Source organism: Ostrinia nubilalis, chromosome 6, assembly GCF_963855985.1.
Source record: "Ostrinia nubilalis chromosome 6, ilOstNubi1.1, whole genome shotgun sequence".
NCBI lineage: Eukaryota > Metazoa > Arthropoda > Insecta > Lepidoptera > Crambidae > Ostrinia > Ostrinia nubilalis.
This window is the reverse complement of record NC_087093.1, coordinates 16070659-16089328: the sequence shown is the minus strand read 5'-3', so window position 1 is coordinate 16089328 and position 18670 is coordinate 16070659. Positions and strand designations below refer to the sequence as shown.

At 36.0% G+C, this 18670-nt stretch overlaps 2 protein-coding genes across 2 annotated transcripts; one reads left to right on the top strand and one right to left on the bottom strand.

Annotated features, from left to right (window-relative positions):
• Positions 1-1763: 1763 nt before the first annotated feature.
• LOC135072993 (uncharacterized) lies at positions 1764-3734 on the bottom strand. Its single transcript, XM_063966992.1, has 3 exons — positions 3499-3734; positions 2677-2810; positions 1764-2016 (listed from the first exon to the last, which is right to left on the bottom strand). Exons 1-3 carry the CDS (start codon positions 3650-3652, stop codon positions 1864-1866), a joined length of 441 nt encoding a protein of 146 aa, XP_063823062.1. The 5' UTR covers positions 3653-3734; the 3' UTR covers positions 1764-1863.
• A 6513-nt stretch (positions 3735-10247) lies between these two features.
• Positions 10248-16959, top strand: LOC135072991 (putative fatty acyl-CoA reductase CG5065). The gene is made up of 11 exons (XM_063966991.1): positions 10248-10415; positions 11006-11102; positions 11622-11738; positions 12184-12306; positions 13012-13137; positions 13612-13759; positions 14191-14289; positions 14600-14786; positions 15182-15291; positions 15617-15743; positions 16291-16959. The coding sequence occupies exons 1-11, from the start codon at positions 10312-10314 to the stop codon at positions 16550-16552; spliced, it is 1500 nt and encodes a 499-aa protein (XP_063823061.1). The 5' UTR covers positions 10248-10311; the 3' UTR covers positions 16553-16959.
• Positions 16960-18670: the final 1711 nt, after the last annotated feature.

The window sequence follows — 18670 nt, the reverse complement described above, 5'->3', positions numbered from 1 at the left end:
GCTGCTATGGAATGTATCTAGGTGACCTGGAGATACAGCCGGATTATACAGGGTGGAAACGAGAAATTACAAAATCCAAAAATTCAATGTTACCAGCTTCCATAATCTGTAACCTATTATTGGTACCATTTGAAAGAGCTCGTGAAGCACTTTCAGAATCAGAAACTAGTTTTTCGATATCTTGTATAGTTTAGAAATAATCGAGTGAGATCACTTTTCGTTCCATATGTATAACCACCGTGTATAATCCGGTTGTATCTCCAGGTCACCTAGATACATTCCATAGCAGCTGTAATAGACATTTAGGTACATACATTTACCAATTTTGGTGATAAATAGGCATTTTGTATTAGTTTTTGTATAACGCCTGAACAAAAACAAAGGGTAATATTTTGGTGTTATACATAGATTTCGAATATAAAAAATATATAATTTAACTAATTAAGACATGACAAAAAAACTGAGGTATGTCCCGTTTCTGTCGGGTCTGGGTTTTTTTTGTATGGGGCGTGACCGTTCTTCTTTGGCTCATGTATTGAGACTTGCAAGATGTACATCAGCTTCAAATTTCATGAATATACCTCAAACGGTTATTTAGGTATTGACGTTCAAAAATCGATATTTAGAGCACTACTATCTATCTATCACATGTGAAATGTTAAAATTTACTGGTTTTTTATTTGTTCCTTTGTATTTACATAACTACCTTTCTGGATGCCAAATTTGAACCTTCGAGGTCATCTGGAAGTGGTTAGAATTTGGTCTATAGGTCAGACATGTAGATTTTTGGACGTCAATATCTAAAGAACCGTTTGAGGCAGATTTATGAAATTTGAAACTGATGTATATCTTGTAAGTCTCAACACATGAGCCAAATTTGAAGTGTTAATGCACAGTAGTTTTTGAGTGATGAGGACTCAAAAGTGGCTCAAAGTGATTCGTCTAAATATACGCACGGTGTAGTCCCCTCGCTGGAACTAGGCTTAGCATGCTCCTGCATGTCTAGAATGATTGCTCAATGTTGATTTAGTCGATTTTCTCCTAATGGGAACATGTAAGACAAAAATAAAATTTCCAATATTACAGACCTTCTAGAGCAGATGCCGCGAAAACTATACAATTTATAGAAAAACTTGTCCATCTTATCTGTAGCAAATTGAATATGCTTTTTTTGGTTCAAAGTAGTCATGTCACTAGGACGCATAGTTTCCGAGGATTAAGCGAAAAACCGAAAAGTGGCACCTTTAAACCCCCCTCTCCCCGCCGGCTCAAGGGCTAAGGGCGGGGACTTTTGCTATGTTCACCTCCTAACTAGGCTAAATAAAGTCCTGAAGTCAGAAATTGTGTTCTACAGTTTTCCATCTATAATGCTTTATTGACTGGACTATTATAAAATAGCAATCCTTAAAGTTATCACTTTTAATTAAAAATTTGCATTTCTTTAATAATCAAGTTTGAAGATCGCGCACCGCTTAAATTGCATCTAGTAACATAATACAGCTGTTATCATTGACCGGCAGACAGTGGTGACTGAGTTTGTTGCGGCGCTTCTTCTCAGCACTTGCCATATTATGTTTGTCTCGAAGTGCTGGTAGGGCAAAAAAAGAATGAGACATGTATGTATAGGCTCCTTAAGAGCATTTGACGATATGTAAGTACTAATTTAAATTAGTCTAAACAAATAAATATAATAATAGATAATTTTGATTTTGATTGATTTTGACCAATAAATATTAAAATAAGTTTTAATAAAAAGTCACTACTCACATACACTCATTTATCTCACAGTAAAACAACACAATTTCGCTCAAAACTGTCTCTACAATGCACTCAACCAACAAAACCACGTCTGCCAATTCCTCTCTACTCCCCATACACTTGCAGCGTGAAATGCTGGACTGGCAGCACGGTCAAGGTCACCGTAGGTCCTCGGCATGACCCCGACATCCTCCGAACCACTCCTGCGGAGCTGGCTCGCACTGTCACGCAGCGCATGCTGTGTAACGTTACGCCTACCTGGAAGAGAGACAAAATTAACACCAGGTGTGATTGCGGATTTAAATACTTGCCTTGTTATGCATAAAAAGTATGAATTATATTTTTTGGGCTATTTTAGTCGTTTCAAGTATAACGTATATGGGAACCTGATTAAGATAGCAGGTTTTAACTCTACATTTCATTGACGCTTAAACTACTCGTTTAATATGCTGATCCGGGCTATACAAAAGTTGCAGTGGGAAGGAAATGTGTGATTATCCTTTTTATTACACAATGGACAGCACTACATTTTTGCTTAGCTTATGTACCTACTTAGCTTGTCACAGACTGTAGCGTCGTAGGTAGTTTGTAACAGTTGCTAATCACCAACTAAACGAAATCTGATATTTATGCTGGCGACTGTACTTACAAATAGTTAAATGTTGACAATAAAATCTTTCACTTTTATTGCAATACCTATAGATATGTACAGAATTAAAAATATTACATGCTTTCTGAGCAATATAAATGTCAGTTCAGGACAAAACCGGGCCAGTGGGTATGCAATTTCATACATTTCCTGACGAAAAAAAAAAATAAATAAAAAAAAAAATAAAAAAAACTCGTGGTAAGTTTTTACTCGTAGTTGTGCCAATTAATTTTGTATTATTCATAGAATCAATTATAATGTAAACTTACCTGAATATCAACAGATTTATCATTATCCATGTCAGCGTCTATTTGGTTCACTTCGCTGTAGATGAGCTTGGATTCGCTCATGTCATCACAAGCTCCACATTTCCATATTCCACCATTTAGAACTGGTTCTGGCTCTGAAAGAAATCTTTCAGTTATACAGGGTGTCCCAAAAAGTAGTGTCAAGCCGAAGCCCAGAGGTAGAGCATCACTAGGGCTATCCGAATCACCCACATGTCGCTTGCCTCTCTAACTGACGTATCTGAATTTTTTTTCGAAACTGAGTTATCTACACCATCTTAATCAATTTCGCAAGAAGAATCGATCTGTCTTATCGCCTGAAAATTTTGCAAAATGTCAGTTACGTCAGTTAGAGAGGCAAGCGACGATGTATGTTCCGCGAATATTGATAGTTTTCGAGTTATGATTGTTTTTCTGTGCATAAAATCATAACTCGAAAACTACTAGTGATGCTTTTACCTCTGGACTTCGGCTTGACACTACTTTTTGGGACACCCTGAATATTTTTTTTACGGTACAGGAGGCAAACTGCTTGATAGCTGTAAATACATGGTCAAATTGTGCGTGGTATTTTACATCTAGTCCTGATTATTTTATCTAATAATCCCTTCAGACTTAAAATTATGATAATATACGTTTTTTTTTAAAATACGACGGGAATAATGCTAACAGCAATTGGAAAAACCCAATATAAAGAAAAGTAAGTTATACTCTATATCGTGGAACACAGCGATACGGCAAAAATAGGGGCAGAACTATTTTAATAAGATTTTGATCATAATAATTTAAAATAATATCCAATACCATCTAAAGTTTCACCAGACGCGTCCATTTCGAAGCTTCCTCCATTAAGAAGGTAGTTAATTATTGCATCTTCTTCATCTTCAGTGTCATACCAATTACTATCACATACCACCAATAACACTAAACTTAAAAAGCACAACACTTTTCCTAACATTGTCACAAAAATACTGTTCAGTTATAGGTACTTTATGAACGAAATTAACTTTAATAATTAACTATAGTCTGACATAGTTAAAGATTACTTAGCATGTGATTGTAAATAATATTGTAATTATCATCAGTTTCATTGACCTTTCGCGATAAGTGTCTCCCGACTATAATTAATACGTAATTCGTCGTAATACATAAAGGACAATGTACATAGTTTATTATGACCTCTATTAGTGGTGACTGAGTTTGTTCCGGCGTTTCTTCTCAGCACTTGCCATATGTTTGTCTCGAAGCGCTGGTAGGGCCCAAAAGATAGGAGACATGTAAAGTGCCCCATAAGGGCTACCTTTTCTTTTTTTATTATTTTCTATAATAATATTTTGACGTTCATAAGTGCCACTTGTGGTCTAAACTGAATAAATACTTTTGATTTTGATTTCTTCTGCCAAGTATGTTCGTTTCAGCCAAATGACGTCCACTGCTGGACAAAGGCCTCCCCCGAGGATTTCCACAATGACTGGTCCTGCACTGCCCGCATCCAGGTATTTCCAGTGACCTTCACTAGATCGTCGGTCCACCTAGTGGGAGGCCTGCCCGCACTACACGTAGAACGGAACTATCAAGGGACCACACCAAGCCACAATTTAATACATGTCACCATTTCACATAGGTTTATTGTGAATTATAGGATTCACAATATAGATATTTGTATTTGTAAAAAAAATACTTTTTTTAGATCTGAAACAAGCAATTACAGCCTTTGTAACTAAAAACAACATTATTGTTTTAGATTTATATGTAAGTTAAATTAGTTATTTAAGTATTGCTTCTTACCTAGCACAAACAAAATCTGTTGCTTGATAGTGAACAATACGAAGCTCCAACAACTTGTAACTGATTTAGACTAAGTTAAAGAAATAATCGATTTTGAATTTGAATGTAATTTGGTGCCAATTAAACATTTTATCTTTTTTTTTTTTGGACTATCCCGCGGATTTATTGCCGCGGTGATTCTGCCAATGTCAAGTGTTTAAGGAGACACACACTTTAGTCCGCTTCAGTAATATTTTAGATAATGCTGCAGTTTTTTCCCCTTCTTTGTTTTTTTTTTTTTTAAACCTTAAAACCACCACCTAAAACAACAATAAATATCACAGTCAAACGACACAACAATTATGTTAATAGGAAAAGAGGAGTTAGAATAATTTTATAGTTTAATGTCATAGACAGCACAATATTTACTTAGATATTTAATACAAAAGTGTTGAGTTAATATATATTGGAAGTTGAAAGGACGAGGAGTTTTAAGGGGAAGAATGTCATATAAAGAAACAGAATAATTTTTACAATTAAAGAAAATATGCTCAGGGGAACCTTCGTCTTCTCCACAAACACATAATGGGCTATTTCTCACATTAATTTTATGGAGGAAAACTGGAGTACATGCGTGACCAATGCGAAGACGGCATATCGTTGACACTATGCGTTTATCTATCCCTTTCTGTTTAAAAAACCACGGTTTTTTGGGAATTAACATTTTATCTTACTTTCTTTCTTTCATTATCGCAAGACGTATACAAATAAAACTGTCAGTACAATTTGTCGTAAAAGTAAGCTATGTCCTCAATACTTCTTCTTAAGTGTCGCCTCTGAAAGGCTTTATCCTTCCTCCCTTAGGACCCGTTCTAGATCGAAATATAGGTCTGTTTGAGTTATCTGTTACGGTATTCTTAGGTTTATTATAGCTTGGCAAAGAATTCTCAACAGAGTTTGTCAATCTACGAGTACACTTCTACACTTAATTTATAAAAATAAATATATAGGTTTGTTTGTTTTTATCAAATACTAATGGACAGATCAGAATAATTCTTTCACCATTAGAATCGTACATTATTTCTGATGAACATAAATTATGTAGGCGTACGAAGTTTGTTACTTGAGACACAAGTCTTGATTTAATAATAAATTAAAGAACAAAATGATTAGTTATTATTAATATTATTGAATGAACATGGGAGTTCCTTTTCATGTTTTACATAATATATTTTTTGGCGTCATCAAATACGGTTTTAAAATTGTTTGGGCTAGTATACGAGGCATACGACGCCGCTACGTCAGCATCAAACATTTCTATGGATGCCATACGCCATTGCTATGGCCAAAGTCAACGTCTGAAAGATACCACAACACATGTCCCTACGGGACTATTCTCACCTCTCGTTCCCACCGCTGCAACTCCTGTGTAGCAGGATCTACAGTTTGACCGCCATAAAAACCCAACCAATGAAGGTCAAGTTTGTCCTGGGGGAAAGTTAAACAGTCATTGGACCCGCAACGAAATTAATCAGAAAAACATAGGAAGAGTTCGAAGTTAAGGTTCGACTTGGATCTAGTAAGCATTGTGACGTGGCCAACGGTGTAACGCTGTAGGCGACCTACGGCGTTAATAGGAGACCAAAGCCTTTTATATATTTACTTTATTTGTTTAAAATAAATAAATTACTTAGTGACAATAAATTGAACAAAAAGATAATTTTGAAAATCGGTACAAATGAATGGAGTAATCTGTGAAAATATATAGCAAAAAAAAGTAATTAAAAAAGACTTATAAAACTTCCTTCTTTTTTTGAAGTCGGTTAATAAATCTTTAGTGGACACCAAAGATTTATACTTTTGTATGTTTAATACTTACCTGTGTAGACCACTGTATTAGGTTCAGACTACATACTTTCCTGCAAATTAGGTCTTGCCTAGATTGTTGCGTGGGACAAAACACATAAAGGACACTTGCAACAATTAATTAAGCTTTCCTCAGGGAAAATGTTTCCAGTTTTTGTGTCCGCAATAAGATACACGAAGAATTACTCGGAGAAACGTAATATATGAAACAAATCTCTCGCTTTTACTTTTTTATAAGATCCTTCTCGGTTTTGTTTCTTTCGCCCGTATTCACAAACATTACTATTACGTCTCACAGTGCGCGTGGACGCCCAGGATGACACAAGAACCAATCACAGAGTTTCAACAATTTAAAAATTCAATGCTGTGCGTTCGACTTGCTGCTTCACTTGCATTGTTTGTTAATATGGCATTTTTTTATTATCTACGAAATGGCTAGATTTTTTTTTTACTGATAGACCGTAAGCTAATTTAGGCTTAAGGACTAACTACGCCACTTTTCTTTAAGCGCAACGGACACTGGGCCTGTATCTCACCTGATGGATAGTGATAATGCCAAAGTTTCTGCACCCGAAATCCGCAACCAAAGAGGAACTGGCATGATCCTTGCTCTAACTGCCTTTCCTTTAGAAAAAGAATAAGATTTTTGTATACACATTGATAAAACCCATGAAATGATGTACAAAATCTATTTATTCAAAGCCACGGTCAGAAGATATTTATCTTCTCGCCTTATGCCTACTTGCCTTCACTTTACAATAGGTACAATAGTTTTTCAGAGGACGATAAACTTGCGCATTGTTCTCGACAACACCTTGACATTGTTAACAACTTTAACAAGATTATTCACATCTGAACATTGGAGTTTGCCCCGCATGCGTGACACCCACAAGTGTCATTTTCATACAAGTATTTATTATAATGCGTGGAATACGCGGGGAAATCCGTCGTCCGTGAAGAAAATCGCACGATGTTAAAAACACCCTAAACCAGACAAAACCTAGTGCCGAACGACATGGAGTACCTAATAAAAATCTGTGTTCAATAACCACTAACTATTCAAGTCGCAAAACTCAATTCCATATCTTATTTATTTTGTTTTTTCAGAAACAAAACCTAAATGAACGGATATACAAAAATAATCCATGAACTTTGAAACTGTCAAAAATCATAATAATTAATAAGTTTATTGACAACAACAAACAACGCAAGATGTTTTTTTAACATTTACTTAGATGGTACAGCCTCAAATAGATCGTGGCACCAAGTAGCCTAGAAATTCTCAACACGTCTTTGTTACAATTGGAATAAAGTTGTATTGTCACCGGGTAACATGGAAAGCATTGGGGGAGGCCTATGTACCTACAGCAGTGGACGTCCTATGGCTGAGATGATGATGATGATGTATTGTCAACTTATTGGCCACTTTGGGTGTCACGACCTATTTAATTTTGACGCTGACTGTACCTATGTGCCGATGACGTGTGTAACTTAGGACAACCTTAACACAGTTTTCAATGTAAATTAAATATTTTAAATTCAGTAATATTTTACCAACCTGTTATCATAATTCTAATTTGAATACAATATTGTTAGGAATCAAACATCCTAGATCTATGTAGGTATACATATTTATTCAGCAGGAACATAGATTTTTAAATAAACAACTTGAAAAAATCGAACTACCTAGGGCGGGAATTGAACCCACGACTTAGGCAGTTCGATTTTTTCAAGTTGTTTATTTAATTATAGATCGCCCGGTGCTTTGTCCTGCTGGAAGCTCTTCTGGAAGGACTGGTCTTTTGTTCTAAACGTCCTGCCAGAAGATTATCGCAAGTCCTGCCCGCAGTACGCAATTTGTACGTGTTTGCTTGCTGGTCCTTCCAGCAGTACGGTGACCTTCAAATTTGAACTCATCCTCACCAGAAGTAGTAAACACTTGGTTAGTGTTTATTAAATAAAAAGTCATGTCGTAGAATCATTTTGTTTAACCAGTATTTTACTTTTCTTAATATATTATAAACTTGTTTATCTTCTTTCAACTTAACTAATAGGAACTATAATAAGGAACTTTAAATTAATTACTTTGGTACGTCACTTTGTATTAGAAATTACACCTATCACTTACAAATACACTACAAATTAAAAACAAAAACAAGAAATAAATTATAAATGTTTGATTAGGCTGGAATACTTCACATTCATTATAATATTATCGCCAAAATGTTGCCGACTCCACGCCCGGCGCGTCAAAATGTGTCGCGCGAGCGCGAACGCGCTGCCCCCGTGTATACTCGTGCGCCATCGGGCTCCGACTAACGGTTAGTCGCGTTTTTCGATATTGGGCACTATTGGGTGAAAGAGAGAGAAACACTCTATTTTTTCGTGTAAATTTGAAATTTGTACAATGTATACTTACGAAACTGTGATCTTTTAATTTTGCGTCCTACCGGAAGTACTTTAAGTCCTGCTGGCAGGACTCCGGGCGATCTATCATTAAAATTTAGTTTGAGAAGCGACTCTAATCACTAAGAAATTTTAATATAATATAGATTTTTCATGTGACAATACTTAGGTCGAATATGAATCAAAAACAACATCGTTACCTTATTGTAAAAACATTGATGTATTGACTAGTAGGCGTCATAGTATCTTTTATTATTTAGATGTTTTATTTAACGAATGAAAAAGCCGCCCAAGTGCGAGTCAGACTCGCGCAGCAAGGTACTTATGGTATGCTATAAAACTTAAGGAAAAAAAAAACAATATTATGTTGTATGGATGGAGCCCACTTAATTATTTATTTTACTTTGTTTTTAGTATTTGTTGTTATAGCTGTGGTTATAGCAGCAACAGAAATACATCGTCTGTGAAAATTTCAACTGTCTCGCTGTCACAATTCATGAGATACAGCTTGGTGGTAGACAGACGGCAGACTGGCCAAGTGCAACCAGTGCATATTGATTACAAGCACTCTTAGAGTAGGCGCACACCGTTGATTTTTAGTTGGCCGATAGTTGTGCCTGATTTTAATTTGTATGAAGAATCGGCCAAATCGAATCGGCGTAGTGTGCTCCCATACATGCCCATACTGATCAACTGCCCGACTAAAATATCGGCTGACGAAAAATCAACGGTGTGCGCCTACTCTTAAGGTTACCATTTTTGTTGAAAATATCACTTATTACAACTACACAGTGTTTAACTGTATCTGCCATTGGTGCCTAAAGGAAGGTTCACACAAGGCCAAAAGTCAAGCTTAAAGTAAAATGTAGATGACGGAGGATTGCTCAAAGTCTAACTATTTAGTTATTTAGACCTTTCAGCTACTACAGACAAAAATCCAACAATCATCATGATTCTGTAACTATGATTCCGTAACGTAAACGAGTAAGTTGAAATTCCACGTCCGGTGACGCCAAGGTAGGTACACCGTCATTGTTTTCAGATAGGAAAACGCACAGTGGGCAGAAAAGCATTAGGACTTGGAAAATATATTTTATCGTTTCATTTCTACTGCATTTTGTTGATCTATGTATACGAGTAACAAGATCGTTTTGCGGAAAATTTGTAGACCGAGGTGGTGCAGAGCAGACTGCTTTATTCTTTAAAGTATTTCGAAACAAATTATTTTAAGAAATATGTATAGATAGAAAAAAGTCGAAATATTCTAATAAAAAATAATTGATTTATCCTTGAAATAAAGTTATTAATAGAAAACGAGTACTCGTATTGAAAATAGTTATTGAAGTATTGGTTGGAAATATCAAATTAAAGAAAGTTAAAAAAAAAAACAAATTTCCTAGACATGCGATGTCTAAGAAATTTTCAGTTTTTTCAGCAGCTTTTTACCACTGTGTGCGATACGCTCTTTGGAACGTTTAATATAAATGCGTCTTCATATTTTTTTCTCATTTGTTTTTTTGTTCTTGTGATTTTGATACTTCAATGGTGCTTTTGATTTGAAATTTTTTCAGTTTAAAAATGTTTAACGGAATTAATCAAGCCGTTAGTTTCGGTTTAGTGTTGACAAATAGTTGTAAAAAATCACTCAAGTTAAGTTACAATGTGACGACTATATTAAGCAGGTTAGATTTTTTTTATACAAAAGAACGTGGCCATATTTTGGCTTAATTCTCAAATTTTCATCCATTCAACTTTTCATCCTTCGGTGCGGTTTTATGACAATTTAACTTTTGCCCAAGATTAAAGTAATCTTTACTCGTTGGGTATTCGGGATTTTGAGTCGGGTATTCTTAACTTATTCCTAAAACAAAGACTTTGTCGTGTTGAGACCCATGATTCTTTATTTTATTTTAACAAGGACTTTGTTTAGTAGGTACTTACCGAAGTCATAAATGATGTGTAGAGAACAGTTCAGTAAAACTTTAGGTACCTACCTAATAAAAAAACAGTTACCTATTCATGTAATAGTAACGTAGTGATTACACTGTCATGTTTTGTTCATTAAGGCTGGGTTGCACCATCTTACTTTAATTTTGACAAACGTCGAAAATCTGTCACAATCCATACAAAAAAAACCGGTTATCGTTATAACGATAACTATAGTTACGGCCAAAGTTAGGTGGTGCAACTCAGCCCAAGTGTTCGAAAAGGTGCTATAGATATTGAGGTCAGTTATGGATGTTATCATTTACCTTCCACTGATTCTTTTCAGGGCCAGATCAACAGCCATAGACAACAACCAATCGGTGTCAGACTTCTACGCTGGGAAGTCTGTATTTATTACGGGAGGCACTGGATTTCTTGGAAAGGTAGTGTACTTTTTTTACTAGTTCCTTTAAAAATTTTCTGATGCTAGATTGCTGAGGATATTGAAAGTTTAATGCCTGTTTTCACCATCAATCCCTAATAATTTTTAAGTGACCGCTATGGGAACACACATAAGGAATTTTGTTTTCAAAGGGGTCACTTAAATATTAGGGATTGATGGTGAAAACGGGCATTAATCTATTATATTCTAGGCGTCTCTATAGTAAAGCTTAAACCAGAGCTTACAATACTATTGGATCATAATTTTGGTGCGAGTGGAAGAAGAGATCTCCTTTCATTACTCCTTGCGTTCTTTAACAATTTATTTGCTTTTTAACATGGAGTGATGGTCACATAACCTTATTCTTCTTTTCGTGTCGACAACAAACCTACACAGAGTCAGCCCAAAACTCCGCCACAAGAGTGGCGTTGTCAGTAGCACTCATCAAATCCTCCTGAGTGCAGTAGCTTGACCTTTTGTTACATAACCTTATAGTCTTAATTATTTGCACCTTTTTCAGGCTTACATCGAAACGCTACTTCGCAATTGTGAGGACATCGACAAAATATTCATATTAATTCGTGAAAAGAAAGGCGAAAGCATCGAAAATAGGGTTAAACATATGGTTAAGAACCCTGTAAGTTATTTTTATTTATTTATTTGATTTATTTCGATAAACTATTAAATTTTTCATTTTATTGCCTTACACGAATTTTTCCCGCACGCTATTTGTTCTCTAAACGAAAATAATAAAAAATCAAGCTAAATAGTGCACAATAAAAACAAATGTAGACAATATTTTTATGTTGTATTTACAGTTATTAAATGAAGGCGCACCGCGATAACGAAAGACTTGACGCTAGTTTCGTAGATTTTGTATTTGTCATGAAACTTAAAGATTTTATTATACGAAACGTATTTTGATAACAAAACTTCAAGGATGCCTTATTTTCAGTGTAAACTAACCTTTAAAACCTTTAACCGTTGAAAGAACATGACAGTTCATTATAATTTTGAATTACTAATTAATTTTAATTAGTAATTAATGACGTATGTGTTTTGACGTAAGTTTTTTGTTTAAGATTTTTGGAAAAGTAAGAAATACAAAGCCGCAAGTATTTGACAAAATAGTACCGATCATTGGCGATATATGTTTGCCCAAGTTGGGAATCAGTTCTAAGGATGAGCAGACCCTCAGAGATCAGGTAAATATACATAAAAGTGGGCACGAATTAAAATATCAGTTGGCATAACTCAGCAAATATGAAACCTGTAATTTGGAAAAATAGTATGACTTTGGAGTCACTTACAGTATGTACTTTACCTACAGAAATGTTACATCGTTGTGGGGAGACGCTAATGGCAACTTCACACTACCGTCCAACACTCCAATATGTTTGTCCAACCTTTCAACTTTTAGAGAGGTTGATCGTGTTTATTTGACACAATCCGCCATTCATACTCGTAGTTGGAACGTGGTGTAGACGATTGGATCGACTTATGACGGCTAGAGTTGGACTGTTGGACGATAGTGTGCAGCCAGCATTAAAACCTAGTAGGGTTATGACCTTAATGTTATAGCCCACACGATAGAAGAAAAATGAAGATAGCAAAACAATGTTGTGTACATATGTCGGTTAACGGATACAATTTCTTGTTCCATTGTCTGCGCACGCAATCCTACTGTCGTAATGATCTAAACTTAGCTGTAATGTTATCAACAACAACAACAACAAGCGGTGTCACAAACCTTATTAAAATTCACCATTAAAAAAACTCATAAAACTAATTTATTTTTGCAAATAGGCTTTTAAAAAGCACTTTTACTTTTGAATCTAAAAGGCGTTTTCAGCATCATTTTAGAAGGCTTGTTTTGTGTGTAGTGGTACTAAAAAAGTTTTCATTTCAAGGTATCAGTGGTCTTCCACTCAGCTGCCACTGTCAAGTTCAATGAGCCCTTGGAAGTTGCTATGAATATCAACTTCGAAGGCACCCGAAGGATAGTCGACCTTTGCAAAGGAATGAAGAAATGTGAAGTAAGTTGACAGGATAGGGAATAGAATACTGAGCTTAAGGATTCTTGAGCAATAGCATACAAAAAACATCTTAGTTTGGGGATAGGTGTTTGGTCGTGTGGTTTTTGGAGGAGCAAAATAAGTCCACCCCACATCCCATGGATGTCGAATCGACTAAGGGATTTTATTATTATCTAACGTCAGCCAGGCTGATAAGCTAATTCCTATATTAGCCCCTGGTTTATATTAAACCTAGAGAGGGTGGTTCTCCTGCAGTGGAGACAAAATGACCTCATGATAATGACGATGATGATTGCTATCTGATAAGTAAGTATGTAAATAAAGTTGTAAGTTCAAGTGGTCCCATTCTACTCTGCTGGAGCCACAAGGCAGATAACAATTATTATGCAGTAATGATTAAGATGGTAGGTATCAGACAAGCCCAATGATGGAGACAAATAAAAATATTCTGCTATGAAAATCTTTTTGTTTCAGAATTTCGTTTACATATCAACGGCATTCAGTCAGACCATGTACGATACTTTAGAAGAAAAAGTCTATCCCGCCCCCGCGAAGGTTGAAGAGATATACGAATTTATGAAAAAGTATCCAAATGATGTTAAAAAAACTATGAAATATATCGGTAAGTTTTATATTAACGCTTCATCACCAACATCATCATCATTGCAGGACACAGGACGTCCAAAATCAAAATTATCTTTATTTGTTTAGACTAATTAAATTAGTACTTGCAAATCGTCAAATGCTCTTAAGGAGCCTATACATGTTTCATGCTTTTTTTGCCCTACCAGCGCTTCGAGACAAACATTTGGCAAGTGCTGAGAAGAAGCGCCGCGTCCACTATTGAACATCAGCCTCCCCTTATACTTTCCATAATGACCGGTTGGTAGCGGCTTGCATCCAGCACCTTGCTGCTACCTTTATGAGGTCGTTAGTCCACCTTGCAGGTGGAGCCTTTAGGCTGACATTCATTTACATTCGTCTAACAATAGTCTAATTAATTAAGACAGTGTTATAAGTGTTTTATTAAAATGATTTAAAAATATGTTTCAGGGAAACATCCATCTACATACACGTTTACGAAATGTTTGGCGGAAAATTACATTGCAACAGACCCTGTAGTTCCGACAACCATCGTACGGCCATCAGTTGGTAATTTTTTTTCTTTACATTATTATGATTAAAGTACTTTTTACATAAAAAAAATACTTTACTTCACATCAAACCCTAAACGGTCACATGAGACTGCGATAACAATTGATAACTTCGAACTCCTCTTATGTTCTTCTTATTAATTTTGTTGCGAGTCCAATGACAGTTTAACTTTCCCCCGGGACAAACTTGAGCTTCACTGGTTGCGTTTTTATTGGCGGTCAAGCCGTAGATCTTGGCTACACAGGAGTTGCAGCCGTGGGAACGAGACGATTCGCGAATATTTGAAACAGGTTTGTTTTATTTTCAGTTAATTCGACATACAGAGACCCAGTGCCTGGTTGGCTGGACAACTGGTACAGTGTCACAGGAGTATCCTTTGACGTGGCCAGAGGACTCAACCACTACTTCATTGGCAATAAAACGAACGTCTTCGACGCGATACCCGTGGATTATGTTTCCAACTGTACCATTGTTGCTGGAGCTAGATATACGAGGTATGTGATCAGCAAATTAACAGTTATTAAAATTTCTTAGCATTTAGTAAATAACTTGAAAAATTCGAACTGCCTAAGGTGGGAATCGAAACCACGACCTTTCGTTTATCGGGCGACTGCTCTCACCATCTCTGGGGTTCGATTACCACCTTAGAAAATTCTATTTTTGAAGTTATTTAAAAAATATGCGACTCTTAACGCCAGAAAATATTAATAAAACTTTACTTTGCTGCTTCGATTGTAATTGGATAGTAGTAATTAGCGTTGTTTTGCAACAGAAATATGTATCATACGTTTGTATAGAGGATGCTAGTAATTTGATAGCACACCTTTATCCTTTTTTTTAAATTTGATTTTTGGTTCCAAAAATAATTCATTAATAATTTTATTTGCAGCGAAAACGGGATTGTACCGGTTTACAATAGTACTTCGTCTGGATCAAATCCGATTCTTTGGAGGAATTTTCACGAAGGTTTCATCCGCGAAAATATGAAATTTGGTTATTGTGAGTATTAATTTTATTGTTATTTTGATGACACAGCATACTATCTTCTAATTTACGAGAAGTTTTTTCTATGGACCCGTGGAAAAATTTAATATTCAACCTGTTTTTTTTTACAAATGTTTTAAACATTACCTTCTTTATGTTCTGAGAGGTTGAAGCCGAACCTATTATAAGACTCAATACCATAACAATTCTAGCAACGTTTCACATGTCACATTTAGCTGCAATAATGAAACATGTATCCTTCTTTACGGGTCGTATAATAGGCCTCTTGTATCTGTTTGTAGAAATGTGATTAAATAAAATATTTCAAAAATAATTTTAGATGAGAGAAAACCACATTTTACTAATACGGAATCCGAAATTAAGTACAAATTGTTGACGCTACTGAGAATGAAGATACCAGCTTATACAGCCGATCTCATGCTTCGAATCAAAGGCAAAAATCCAAGGTAAGTAACTTTATCTGCTTCTTCTCAGCACTAAAGCCTGGTCCGTGAGCACGTAGAATTTTGTCCAATGATGATACCCATCCTTATCGCTCGCGCGTAATTATGTTGCTGTCGCGCTCGCACACTCACTTCGGGCGCGCGTCGCACAGTGGCGACAGCAATATAATTACGCGCGAGCGATAAGGATGGGTAGCTTGAGGTCATTGGACAAAATTCTACGTGCTCACGGACCAGGCTTTAGCCATTTATTGTCCCGAAGCAGTGGTAGGGTTAATACTGTGACGTATGAAAGTGCTTTTTAAAAGCCTACTTGCTAAAATAAAATTAGTTTTATGAGTTTTACAAGAATTTATACAGGGTGTCCCAAAAATTTGTGTAAGCTAAAGTCCAGAGGTAGAGCAACAGTAGGGCTATCCGAATCACTCCCGTGTATGTTCCGCGATTTTTGATAATTTTCGAGTTAACAAGGGCTAGTGTCGGCTCATAAACCCATTTACCGAACACCCTGTAGACATAGATAGCTTAAAAATCTTCATTTAATTTGCAGGCACGTGAAACTCTTGAAAAGAGTTCTGACAACTAGATCGGCCTACGACAACTTCCAGCTTAACAACTGGGTGTTCAAGAACGACCGATCAAGGGAACTCTACGCTTCTTTGTCCGATGCTGATAAAGCCAAATTCCCTTGCGACCCAAATGACATAGACTGGGATGAGTACATCAAGATATTCTTTAAGGGTGTGAGACAGTATCTTCTGTCGTCTCTTATAATTAAAGAGAACGAAATTTACCCACGTAGAGTGAAATAATCAGTCTGAAAACGAAAGTAATAAATAATTAAGAAGCTATTAAAGAAGTCACATTCAGAATTTCTGCATCAGTGGTGGAATTGTGTAAAGCAATCGTAATCATTTGACAGTTCATAACGTAAGATAAAGTTAGTTAACCGTTTGACAGAATAATCGTACGTTATGAACTGCTTTACACAATTCCACCTCAGATTTTGAATGTATAGCGTATTTATAACAAATGAAGTTATTAAATAACCTTATAAATCAATTGAGGAAATATGCCTTTGTTGGAAGGTTGATAATGATTTTTGCTTTTCGACGTTACAATCTCATTTAGATCCTTTTTGACCTGTTATCGAAGATGTTGTTTTTGTAAATAAGTATGGGAAACCTAAATAATAAACATTTGGCAATTGTTTGTTTTACTTGAATGTACTTACTTACATAGGTAAATAGTGTGACACCCCACAGGCTTCAGACTTTTAATCGGCCGATAGTTGGGCCCGATTCTAATTTGTGTGACGAATTGGCCGATACCAATGTGCGGACTTTCATAAATGTCCTATTGTCCATATTGATTAATAGCCCAACCCAACTTTCGGCCAAGTAAGTCAGTGTTCTACTCCAGGGTTTCCCAATTTTTTTTTGCCAAGGAACCCTAATTGATTATACTTTTCCTAGCGGAACCCCCGTACTACTCCGCCCGCACGCCCTGCCCCTCCCTTGTGCGTAAACAAGTCGGAGCGAGCGAACAACGTCGGTTACGAAACGTGGGATAATATTTTTTACGGAACCCTTGCGGCCTTTCCACGGAACCCCAGGGTTCCGCGGACCACCATCCGGGAACCGCTGGTCTACTCTACTGCTTTTGGCACTAACATGCCGCAAATGATCAAAGTCGGTTACCATCCGTCAGAAAAGATTTTTGGGAAACTTAGAATTAAAATTATTTTTTCTTGGTAAGTCCCTAAACATCTGCAGAGAAAAAATAATATTAATTAATTTTGTTGAAGTAATTTTTAAAGTTTTTTGTAAATGTATTATAGAATTGAATAAAGTAGCATAGTTTCACTAGAAAATTAACTTCTGGTACAAGAAGCTCAATGTACCTATAAATTAATGAGACGTTTCGTTTTTGAATTTTCATAACATCTTGTGGTAAGAACTATGATAGATAGGAACAAATATGCAACGTTTACAGTATTTATATACCATTTGACCAAAACATATCTGAAAAGTATAGCCTTGGGCAAAAATACAAAATGTCAGGTAGGTACTTACGAAGCTTGCGGTTTCCTAAGAAAAGGCGTAATGTGAATTTGATGCGTAACATATTGGAGTCGTTAACGTGATGACCGTTAACGTTGTACTCGTAAATCATTTACGTGGCCCTTAGCCCCTTAACGTGTGTTTACCGAAATGTTTACTTTACTACCTAATAATCTAAATATAGGTGATAGTGGATGGCCAATGATCTTAAAAACATCTCTAGTTTATCTTCTTTCCAATGATATGTCACAAGTAGTAATTAGATATTGAAATTCGTCAAAAATTTAAAGTTTCGGGAAGAAAATGGAACAATAATTCAATACAAATAATTAATTAGTTGGCTGCACTTAATGAAAACTGTTCCCGTTGACTGTTGAATTTTAATTTATTATTTCAGTGTTTGCACAACTCTACATAGGTACCACAGAAAAATAACTATAATAATTACCAATTTTAAAAAAAATACAGCTATACGATGCCACATGTTAATTTCTATACAGGGTGTTTTGCGAGGGATTAGACAAACTTTGTGGGTGTATAGGTAAGAATACAAGTTCGGCCATTGGTCCCTAAGTGGGCTACTTTTATTTTAACCTTTAACTATGGACGTCGGGTCTCAGAGGCCCACCCCCCTTGTCAATTTCTCGGTTTAAACACCTTCCCGCCACGTGCTGCTCTCGACCATCTCAGTAGCTTCAGTTTTAACTGTGTTTGGACCGAGAAGGCATAAAATCGCGTCTTCCGGCACTTATTACGTGAGTAATAACCATCCAAAATTTTATCGGGGTCTGGGAGACCCGATTACTATAATTTCCATACAAACATATTTGTATGGATGTGACTTGTCAACCATATTTTTTTTATATT

What these genes read in the sequence shown, in the direction of transcription:
- LOC135072993 (XM_063966992.1), bottom strand. Translation starts at nt 3,652, where the DNA reads ATGTTAGGAAAAGTGTTGTGCTTTTTAAGTTTAGTGTTATTGGTGGTA. An exon ending in GTCTGGTGAAACTTTAGATG is followed by an intron (nt 2,811 to 3,498) that starts GTATTGGATATT and finishes GATTTCTTTCAG; the next exon opens with AGCCAGAACCAGTTCTAAAT. An exon ending in ATAAATCTGTTGATATTCAG is followed by an intron (nt 2,017 to 2,676) that starts GTAAGTTTACAT and finishes TCTCTCTTCCAG; the next exon opens with GTAGGCGTAACGTTACACAG.
- LOC135072991 (XM_063966991.1), top strand. Translation starts at nt 10,312, where the DNA reads ATGTTTAACGGAATTAATCAAGCCGTTAGTTTCGGTTTAGTGTTGACA. An exon ending in CATCGTACGGCCATCAGTTG is followed by an intron (nt 14,290 to 14,599) that starts GTAATTTTTTTT and finishes TTTTATTTTCAG; the next exon opens with TTAATTCGACATACAGAGAC. An exon ending in GCTGGAGCTAGATATACGAG is followed by an intron (nt 14,787 to 15,181) that starts GTATGTGATCAG and finishes TTTTATTTGCAG; the next exon opens with CGAAAACGGGATTGTACCGG.